This window comes from Balaenoptera musculus, chromosome 10, assembly GCF_009873245.2.
Source record: "Balaenoptera musculus isolate JJ_BM4_2016_0621 chromosome 10, mBalMus1.pri.v3, whole genome shotgun sequence".
Classification (NCBI taxonomy): Eukaryota; Metazoa; Chordata; class Mammalia; order Artiodactyla; family Balaenopteridae; genus Balaenoptera; species Balaenoptera musculus.
In genome coordinates, this window is record NC_045794.1 from 8,417,702 (window position 1) to 8,428,996 (window position 11,295).

Below are 11,295 nucleotides of genomic sequence, written 5' to 3' on the forward strand. Positions count from 1 at the left end.
TAGCTCATCTTAGATCAAATTATATTAGACTCTTACACCACAATGAGATAGACTCTATATCTGTTGATGTTTTATCCATGAGTTTTCATCAGAAATAAGTTCATTTAAACAACATGATTTGGACTCTGCCAAGGTTAAGATGAAGCATGAACTTCTGTTCTTTGAAAGGATATACACGATGGAATAGTCAGAATGGAAGTTAAGGAAACAGGAAACAAATGCCATATCTACTCGTTTACCACAAGTTATTATTTTTGTGTTTTGGTGTTCAAGGTCCATGTATATCTGAGAGGCTATTAAAGGGCTTCCTGGAAAGAAACAAAAAACAAAAAATCATGTGCCCCAACTCATACGTCTCCACCTTACCAGAGAGAGGAGGACCACAGACGGGTAGACATTGAAATCATAAGGGTGGGCGCTACATGTTGCAAAGTCATTGAATGCTGAGTTCACTTTCATTCCAAGGGAAGCCATGCAGGATGAAGATGGATACGTCACCTTAAATATTAAAACTCAAAAACCAGCTCTCACTTCAGGTAAGAATGCCCAGAGGCAGCAATTTGGAAATTAACTGTTGAAATGGATCCACCCTAGTTTCCTTTTTTCTACTAGTGATAGCATACATAGTTTTGTTTTATTTTCCTGAATGACCTTCTTTCCCTACATCATTTGAGTGGTATCTACATGGGCTACCTATGTTATTTAGAATATAAACAACAAATGATACAAGCAGGGCACGTTACATTAAGGCTTATAGATTTAAATGCTGGAGGGAATAGAAATCTAAGGTATAAGAGGAGGAAATGTTTGAAAACTCCACTTTCTAAGATGTCAGCAAGTGGGTGTGATTCCACAGTTGTGGCTTATATACACCATTATTTAGAGGAGTGAGCACAAAATAAAACAAAGACAAACACAAACACGCAAGACCTTAGCTGCTAGTTACATTTTGACTCAGAGAGAAGTCCAGTGGGAGTGGGGATGGAGTGGGTTGTGTTTACTGTTGGTGATTACCAAGGGAGCAAAGGCAAGATGGGCCAGAGAAGCTGTTTATATCACTTGGACAATCCTGAGAGGGCAGGGGATGGGGGTGAAGCAGTCCCCCAAAACTATGCCATACTGCCTGCCCCCTAACATCTTGATTGTATGCCCACAGTTGACCCTGCTTCCTCCTCTTTGTGGCGTGTGATGGCTTTGATTCTGCTGATCTTGTGCATGGGGATGGTTGTTGGGCTGGTGGCTCTGGGGATTATGTGTAAGTATTGACTTATTGCCAATGATTTGATCTGAGGAAGGCAATACGTAAGTGTCCTGGTGTATGCCATGAAGCTTAATTGTCACTATTTATTTGTCGCTACTGCAATTATCCTATACATAGCTGCCAGGATATTCTCAATAAAGGAGAACTCTGAACTTTACCTTTTGATTAAAATTACCTTTTCGGTTTTTAAAATTAATTAAAAATTATTGTTTAAGAATTTTAAGTTGGTCTTTAAGATCTTCCTCAGTATAGATCCACACTATCTTTTGAAACTTTTTATTTTTTCCTCCCTATTCTGTGCATCTTAAGATCCAGCCAACGTGGAGTTTTCTGTTTCACAAATAAATCCTATGTTCCCCTGCCTGAGATTTTGCTGATTCTATCCCCTCTTCCTAAAATGTCCTCCTTCCCATTTTTTAAGATGAATGTATTTACTTCCACTGAGACAATTCATATCCCACCTAACTTATAAATATTTTTTCTTCCTATACATCTAAAAGCCCTCCAACATCACATTATCATGTGTATAATTGTTGTTTGTTCAGATACTTGTTTATTTTTTCATAAGATATTTTAGAACTTTGCATTCACTACTTTGATTTACCTGAATATCACAGTACTTCGAGGACAACAAGAAATCAATACTTTTTTTTTTTTTTTTTGCCGCGCCGCAGGGCACGTAGGATCTTAGTTCCCCGACCAGGGATCGAACCCGTGTCCCCTGCAGTGGGAGCACGGAGTCTTAACCAGTGGACCGCCAGGGAAGTCCTCAATATGTATTTTTTAAGTGAATGGATATTCTGGTGTTACATAGAAAACATAATAGCAGAGGTCATTCACCTCTGTGAAATGTGCTTAGAAATCTGTGTTCAAGGAAAGGTCAAAATGACTGCTTTGGGCATGCGATTTGATTATGGCATGTTCTTACTTGTGGTCATCTCCTTCAAATAGTTTGCCTATTCTTTTGGAGAACTCTCGGTTGTCATTCTGCCTGGCACGTAATGTTTTCTTTATAACCCCTTTACCCTGATCCCTTTTCAGCACTCTTTTACTCATAATGTATCTAGTAAACACTTCATAGATTGACAACTCTACTGAACATAAAGTTCATTGAGAGGACCTTTTCTTTGCATCACTCCTTATTATCCTAATTACAAATTATTATCTAATTTTTACAACTAGCTGTCACGCAGCAAAACTACCTACAAGCTGAGAATGAACATCTCTCAGGAACTCTGAAACAATTAGCGAGGAAGTTCTGCCAAGATTTACTACAACAATCAGGACAAAAGGAAAGTAAGTATGATTTGGTAGTCTCTTCATCTCCCCTAACTCTGGAGTATTCTTGTGATGCTATCTGTCAGGAATCTTGAGATCTTCAGGAAACATTGAATATGAGGAAAAAGTAAGCCCATCCTTTCAGAATGAAAGGCATCCTATGCTTGGATTCTCCTTAAGGCCATAAATGCAGCCCATGTGACATACACTGGAGATATTATGGAGACAGTTGCTATGGATTCTTCAGGCACAACTTGACATGGAAAGACAGTAAGAAGTATTGTGCTGATGTAAATGCTACTCTTCTGAAGATCACCACGGAGGACATGCTGGTAAGAATATTTCTATGTCAAATATTTTGGAGTCACAAGGAGAGAAATCTCAAATGAAACACTTGACTTTTTTTTTTTTTTACATTTTTACGTCTTGCAGTTTGTGCTAATCTCAGAACCTTATCAAGCTCAGTAAAAATTACATTTGAGAGTAGAAAGTGCTGAAATAGAACTAATGAAACTTTGAGTTCTGGTCTTGTGTCTGCAACAAGAGTTAAGATCATTTCTTGGCTTCCTTAACTCTGTTTATTAATTCAAAACAGGATCTGAAAGTATAAAGAAACTCAATATGATTGTAAAATATAAATATAAGTGTTATCCCAACATTACATGCATTCTCAGTTTTTGCTAAATTATTGACACTTTGAACGAACCATGATGCAAACTCTATCTTTTCATAGGCCCTACCAGGCGTAGTTTGGGGCACAATCTTACTTGCATAACACACAGGATTTCAGTTGAAAATTTTTTATTAAACATGTCTCCTCTTCTATATTTCCCTTTTTGACAGCTTCTAACAAAAGCTCTCTTTTCAAGTAATGTACATTCACATCCACTACTGCACTCTCCTTATATTATTGAATGTAGCTTTTCTTTTTCATAAATCCTGGGAGCAAGCCAGGAACCAAGACTTGGGGTCTCCCTTCTACCCAATAACAGTTTGTCAAAACATATATTTTTAAAAAGGCAGAAATTATTTATTGTACTTATCCTACAATTTCTAATATAGTAATTATTCACATTTTTGCATATTAAAATAAATGCAAATATAAATTGTAATAGAAGATCAGGATTTGGGCTCTATGCAGACAGAAATTCAATAGAATTCAAATATTCAGGCAAGCCATTTTCTACAGAACTGCTATAGGTAATCAGCAAAATTGACTTGTACCTTACTGAGAGCTGAAGTAACCAGTAGTGGACCAGACATGAGGAAATCAGCCCAGTGATGTCCATGCTCATTTGGGTGTCCTGTTATTCTAATTTGCTGTACCATATACTATTTTTGTGGCTCAGACTCATAGAGAAGATATTCAGATAAATTAACTTCTTTCAAATCAGGCAAAATAAGAGAGTACCTGCTTTGAAATCTCAATTCTCTTACAAAGAGATTAGTTGGAGACTAAACAAGTCTTGAATCTTATTACTCTAGGCTGATATCAGGTTGGAGATGAACAACTAAAAGAAGAAGTAATGTAATTTTTGAGAAATAAAAAATAGTTAAATTTCAGGTAGACTGTATCTGTCAGGTCCTATAGTGAAGTATACAATATGGATGTACTTTAAAGAAAAAAGACCATAAATTAACAGAAAGGTGACAGGTAGCTCAAGCTTTAAGAAATAAGTGACTCTCACAAAATATCTCTTATGGAATGCCATTTTGTGTCTCACGTGTCTGCCAAGATGCTCAAGTCATTTTTTATTTGCCAAGAACATGTCCTCACCTGTTTTTTCCACGAGGTATGCGATTACGTGAACATTTGACCTCTTTTTAATTCTGTTACCCATAGATCGATTGATTGACTGATTTATTCATCCATTAATTCAACAAATATGTGCTGGAACTATTCCAGGACCTGAACCTATGCGTTAATAAAACCTACAAAAATTCCTAAATTCATTCACTTTATTCCAGTTGGAGCAATAGGCAAAGAACAAAATAAACAAGTATAGTATATAGTATAGTAAATAGTGATCATTTCAAAGTAGAAAAAAGTAGATGCACGTCATTTGTAAATCCCTTTGAGAAAGACATTGTATAACTCTCTTTTACCCAGTCAACTAAAATAAATGAATATTCCTGTATGCAAGATTTTGTAGGCAAGCTAAGCAATGAAACCAAAGCGAGTAGAGCTTAATTCTAGGGAATATAAAGTTTCATCAACAATGTATTTCTTTTCATTTTCCTTCTCTAGTTGTTTACCACTTATTTCATTTAAGAGCCATATTTGATACTTTATTTGGGATTCTAACCTTCAATTGATGGAAGATAAACACATAGGAATATTAGAATATTATCTATCTTGCTTACAGTTTTCCCTGTATCCTGCAAGCATTTTTATGCAAAAACAAGTGAACTTGGTACAATTCTAAATATCAAATATAATTAATTAGTATTAATATAGACATGTAATCTACTTTTTATGTCCAGCATCTTATCATGAAGCTTTGCCTTTATGCCGTTACAAGAACTGTAGAAACACTCTGACCATTATATTTACTTGTGTTTGCAATAGCAATACATCAGTAGCAGGACTGGATTAATTCGTTGGGTTGGATTGTCCCGCCAGAAATCCAGTGACGTCTGGATGTGGGAAGACGGCTCAGTTCCCTCCAAACATTTGTAAGTTATTGGATGCTCAGAATACAACGCACAACTAGGAATTTTGAGTCCTGAGGTCTTCTACCCTCTTGAGTACAGGTTACTTAAAAGTTGGGAGGTGGCTCTGTGCTTTACTGTGTGTTACATAAGCATTGGCTGAGTCAGTTACACCATAATCCTAACAACAGAGCACTTGTAATAAGATTCTACTTTCCTACTCTCCCATTCCTCTGCTTTTTATCTAAGTCGCAATCCACCTCTATTCCTGATACTTTTTTCCCATTCATTTCTACCCTTAACTTCACCATTGGAACATTTTATGTATGTGGTTTTTTGTTTTGTTTTGTTTTTTTAGCTTGATCTGATTCTCTTCACGTATTTTCAGAACAAAATTATCATCCTCATTATTTTATGGTTGAAGGTTATTTCTTTGAGGCTTCTTTTGACTTTTCAGTATCATTTTACCTCGTCTTTTACCTTAGGGGTATCCAAGAATCAGGCACATTATCAGTCACAAGGCGATTCTAATGTTCATGTCAAAAGGGAGCCCCAGACCTCAGCTAGAAAGAACCAGACTAGAATCGACCCCATTTTGAGTTCATGCCATTTGTCTGTAGCCTTCTACAGACAATCCAGGCAAAGGGACCAATTACATTGGGTTACGTAATATGGTTTTCCAATCTCTAATCACCTTTTGTTAATCTTGTGCAATGTCTCTCCAGTTAAAATTTAAACTTATAACCAAAAACCTATACAATCTGATCATTACTTAAAGTTTTAATTAATTTATTCAACAGATATTTATTAAGCATTTACTATGGGAAGGAGCCAAGAATATTATGAGTACAAGCAAGCTTCTTCATAGACCTGGGTTTTATTCTTATCATTTGTTGCCTCATTCACAATAGTGCAGACACGCTGGTGATCCCTCTGTTCTTTCAATGAATCAAACATGTTTTGAGGTCTTAGGGCTTTTTGCACTTGCTCTTCCCTTCTAGAAAGCTCTGCCTCCAGAACTCTATGAAGGACTCCCCCTTGTCACTCAAGTCTGTTTAATCATCACTTCCTCAGTGAGACCAGCTTTAATTACTCAAACTAAACTAGCCTCCCTCCACCACATGCACTTGAGTCTATCATATCACACTGTCTGTTTCATCATGACTCTTACCACTCTCTGAAATTTTCTATTTATCTGTTGGCTTCTTACCAACCTTCTCTCATTATAATGTAAGTTCCCCAGTAGAAAGGACCTTGTCTTTGTTTACCACTCTCTCATCAGCACATAAAACAACTTTGGCTCGTAGTAGATATCCCATAGATATTGGCAAATGAATGAATAAATATACATTCTTTGTCCTCTTGTCATAGCACTGTAGCAGGAAATATAACAAGCAATTACAATACAGTCTTGTATCCAGCTGCCCTATAACATAAATCCCCATTTCAAAAATTTTTAATCGACTTATTTTTCCTTGAGCTCATTTCCAACCTGTGCAGCTACTTGCCCTACAGGGCTCCTCTCTGTTTATCTAAATCCTACCCTTCCTTCAAGGCAGAACTAAAGTATGATCTTCCATGAAAAGATGAAAAGGTAAAGCCTTTCTCATTATTTCAGATACCCGTCCATCTTTTCCTCTGGACTCCTATTGTACATACTGTTCACTTCTGCTTAATCTTATGCCATATTAAATTGCTATTGAGCTATTCAAATGTACATACTTTATACTCCCAAGCAGATTGGAAGTTTCTCAATGATCTGAATGTTGCTTTTTAGTTTTTTGCCTCGTACTTCTTATCTCCACTTTATGCAACAAAATACTATACACAGAGTATGATTGTTGATTGTTTATTTAGCTTTCAAAGGAACTCATTCTACCTTTTCCATTCACAGGTTCAAGCTTTCTGGAACTGCAACAGAAAATATGAATTGTGCTTATTTTCATAATGGGAAAATTCACCCTACCTTCTGTGAGAACAAACATTATTTAATGTGTGAAAGGAAGGCAGGCATGGCAAAGGTGGACCAACTACTTTAATGCAAAGACATGCACAGCATGTCACAGACAAGTGCTTGATAGTACAATAAGAGATCTGGATGAAGGAATCACTAGCCATAGAATTGCTTATTTTTCCCTTTATTCCCCTTAGAGTCATCTTTACATTATCTTTCCTACCAACACCACTTAGTTCCTTCTTTATATAACCCTTTATACTGAGGAATAACTTAGTGCCTTCTTTATACATCCAGAAACCAGTCTATGAGCTGATTGTTTGTTTCCCAATGGCTCTGCTTCCATTAATTTTCATTCTTCTTGTCTTCCATTCCTAATTATCTCAACATGCTGTGATTCACTGCATCTTCAGACATAAGCATATACATTTTACATTGAAACAAGAAAGGCTAGCACTTAAATGACTTAAGCTCTGCAAAACATCTAAGTCTGAGACTATGCAAAATATCTAAGTTTGAAAGACAGCATAAGATAGTGGAAAGTACACTAAACTTGGAGTCAGTAGAATAATTTAGATGGCATGATCACTCAAGTACAACCATGGCTCAATCATGTTGCCTCTCAACTTCCATTTTCTAATATTTAAAATAGGATAACACCTGTCTTATATACCTCACAGTTCCACAACCTAAAATAAAACTTCGAAGTATTAATTATATCAGAAACTCCATGAAAGCAAACCCCATGACTTTCTTATTTTCTATTCTATGCCAGCAAGCACAGCTCCTGGCTCACAGGAAACAGAAAAAATATTTGCTTCTCTTTGTGTGAGATAGTTCATTAGAAAGCACAGCAATCAGTAAAACACTATACAGATATAATTTCTATTCCAAGTCCCCCTATGGTCAGACTCAAGAGCAGTAATTTTCTGTCCAAGAGAAGGAAAATAAAGTTTGCAAGAAAACTGATGGGGTTTGAAAATGAGTAAATGCTTTTTAACAAGTTGCACAGGCTAGTTGAACAGCAAGCAAAAATGCTTAATATAGTTCTTTTCCTGACAGCTCTATGTTTGGCTTTAGCTGAGTAACTCATGCAGTATTTATAGATATGTGGAGAGGCACCCTTTAACAGGATAATAGGCAAAAATTTCATTTCTTTTCACAGCTTCCCTGAAGGTACTCTTTCTCCTTAAATTCGTGGCAATAAAATTTATGAACATGATTCTCAAACATCTCAACTGAGGTGCTTGTTAAAACATGCAGATGTTCAAACACAAATACTTATGGTACTCAGTGGGAAGGCTGAGGAGACAGAGTCCTATGTTTTTAATAAGCACCCTGACTTGATTCTGATCCAAGTATCCTTTAATACATTTTGAGAAATGTTACTTTGGAACTTACTCCCTATCTGGCTTTTGGTAAATTGGTTAGTCTCTTTAAAACTCAGTTTCTTCACCTATGAAATGAGTTTAATATTATTACCTTACTCATAAAGTAATTGTGAGGATTATTTAATATAATTATGTAAGGCATTGAGCAGAGTACCAAGCATATAATTAATACTCGATGAATATGTATAACTTTTATAGCTTTGTGCACTGACACCCAAAGACACTTGAATCTATTTTGTTTTAGACTATCAATAAACAAGCAGGTTTGGCAGGGGAGGGGCGGCAAGAGGGGGCACAGAGGAAAAACAATAGAAATACTATAGATTCTGCTTCCACTTCAAATGTGTAGAGATCTTGGCTTTTGGGGTATAATGCCATTATTTTCCTATTTTTACTTGTTAATTTAGAGAAACCAAATTGGAACTAATAATTCAGAAAACTGTCCAAAAATCAGCCATAGCTCTGAAATTTAATGTTTTATCTCCCCCAAATGGAAAAGCATACATTTTATATCACTATTCATGACTGAATTTTAAAGAATAATATTGTAGTGGATGGCAAAAGTGCAATTAAAAAATGTAAACCAATCAAACTGTACCTACAAAGATTCTTTTTTTCTGATACTCACGTCAAAAGCATCTTATACATAAAATCAGAATAGCATAGACTTTAGTAGCACAAGTAAGTGAACTTGGGAAAATAGTTTGACTTCTCCATGCCTCAATTTGCAATTTTGTTACAACATACTAATAATAGTAACTATGTCACAGAGCTATTTTGAGAATCAAAATAATTCAAGTAAAAGGCCTTTGAAACAGTGCTTGGAATATAATGAAGAATAAATAAGATAGTATGATTAAAAATATTAAACGTCATACAAGTAACATACTAATCTTTGGCTGGGAGAGCCCAATGTTTCCCGCAAAGAAATTTATCAGAGAACATACTGTATCGGGGAAAACTAGAGCTTTCTGAGCCTGATATTTAGTGCTGATAAAATTTGAGAGCCCCTGGAAATTAATGACAACCACTGAACTTCCGTTCCTGCATTCCTCCTGACATTGCTCTTAATGCATATTTGTTGTGCTTATTGTTTCTTCCTCTTCTTCACCTCAAGATAGAAATCATTTCAATGTAAAGGCTATAGGGAGTTAAGTCACATTATTTTCTCTGTCAGAATCTGAGGTCACATAAAAATCATATGACATATTTGGAGAATTTGCTGGATATTCTCCATTTGCCTCTTGAGATCCTCTTGGCCCCATCCTATGCCTTGGGAGGCAGAACTCCAATGTACAGCAATATCTGGGCAAACTTGACCTCTGGCTTCAGTTAATTCCTCTATTGGGAGGTACTAGCAGTGATCAGGGGGGTGAAAGGGGAGAACGGTCCGGGTGTTTATGCCGCTGGCTGTCGCCTACCACACCCTGGTTTGGCAAAGCCCTCATGTTCTGTGTCTTAGGCCATGACCCTTTCAGATAGGTCACAAAGTTCCAATAATCACCCTCCTCTTAACCCTTCAGGCCTGGGTGTGATAATCGTTCCCCAATGCATATTTCACAACCCCTTTCTGGTTTCCTTAATCCTTCCCCAATCTTTATAAAACCGTCTTTGTTAAATGCCCTCAGATGCCCCCTTGAGTGCGCCATTTGTTTTCTTTTGTTACAGAGATCAATGGTTGATCCAGTGAGACACTGTGACCTAAAAGAATTTTGCAGATTGTTGGGACTTGCAGACTGTAAATTACTGAGACACTACTTTTGGCCGTAAGGACAAATGGCCAATATATGAATGATGATTAAAGTATCAAATTTCTCAATACCAATGCTGTAGTCACAGGATGTGGCAGAAACAGCCCTCTATCCACTAAATAATTCATGCTTCCCTTCTAGAGTGAAATTATTATAGAAAGTTTGCTAGCCAGGCAAAAATTAGGCTTATCAGGACCAAACTGTAGATCCAAACAGGGCATTATTAGTGGATGTGAATGTCATACATGATAATTCAAGGTTATGGCTTTTAAGAAGCAGATGTGGATATGCCATCTTCTCCTTTTCTTTCCATTGGCTAGAAGTATGACATTCCAACCACTCACAAAATAGAAGGAGTGGGGTTACATTTGGAGGAAAACTACCCACTAACCAGGATTACTGGAGCTAAAATGTTACATGAGCGAGAAATAAACTTTGTGTTAAATGACTGATATTTTGAGGTTTACTTGTTACAGCAACTGCATCACCCCAACTAATACAGTGTGTAAATTTATTTGAGGGATGAAATCCCTTCCCAGTTTTCTTGTTTAAGGATGTACAGTGATTACAATTCCTTCCACGCTGGTTGGCCCAATGTGAGCTATCCTTGTATTTTTGCTATCGAGGTCATTCCCACACTTCACATCCTATACCAAATGTAAGCTCATTCTCTGCACTTCTGGCCTTTTCATTTTAACAGTAATCCAGTGCTATCACCTTCAACATCTGCTACATTGTAGAAACCAGAGCAATAACCTATTCTATTATTGGCCATTTTGAATTCAGTTTCTTTCTCACTTCCCTCTTTACCAAGTTATGCTTTGGCTTAAACTTCTACTTTCTGGATGAAGATGCATCTATTCTATTCCTTAAACTCAAACATATTTCCCCACTGGTGTGAAAAGATAGCTAATTTCAGTTCTTCCATTAATCCGCTCCTGACTACAAAAGGAGTTATTTGTCTCAGCTTCTCATGTGGACCGCCTTACCTATCAAAGCACCTCAGAC

At 36.6% G+C, this 11,295-nt stretch overlaps 1 protein-coding gene across 2 annotated transcripts; it reads left to right on the forward strand.

Moving 5' to 3' along the window:
* Positions 1-471: 471 nt before the first annotated feature.
* On the forward strand, positions 472-7,813 carry LOC118901748 (C-type lectin domain family 1 member B-like). 2 transcript variants are annotated; one of them, XM_036865279.1, is made up of 6 exons: positions 472-536; positions 1,157-1,255; positions 2,444-2,557; positions 2,720-2,871; positions 5,109-5,215; positions 7,086-7,813. In XM_036865279.1, exons 1-6 carry the CDS (start codon positions 473-475, stop codon positions 7,228-7,230), a joined length of 681 nt encoding a protein of 226 aa, XP_036721174.1. In that variant the 5' UTR covers position 472; the 3' UTR covers positions 7,231-7,813. The 2 variants fall into 2 exon arrangements, with proteins under 2 accessions (XP_036721174.1, XP_036721175.1); XM_036865280.1 differs by lacking the exon at positions 1,157-1,255 and having other exon boundaries at positions 473-536.
* Positions 7,814-11,295: the final 3,482 nt, after the last annotated feature.

Coding starts and splice junctions, on each gene's coding strand:
- LOC118901748 (XM_036865279.1), top strand. CDS start 473: ATGCAGGATGAAGATGGATACGTCACCTTAAATATTAAAACTCAAAAA. Junction 2,872..5,108: donor TCACCACGGAGGACATGCTG/GTAAGAATATTT, acceptor TGTTTGCAATAG/CAATACATCAGTAGCAGGAC. Junction 5,216..7,085: donor TCAGTTCCCTCCAAACATTT/GTAAGTTATTGG, acceptor TTCCATTCACAG/GTTCAAGCTTTCTGGAACTG.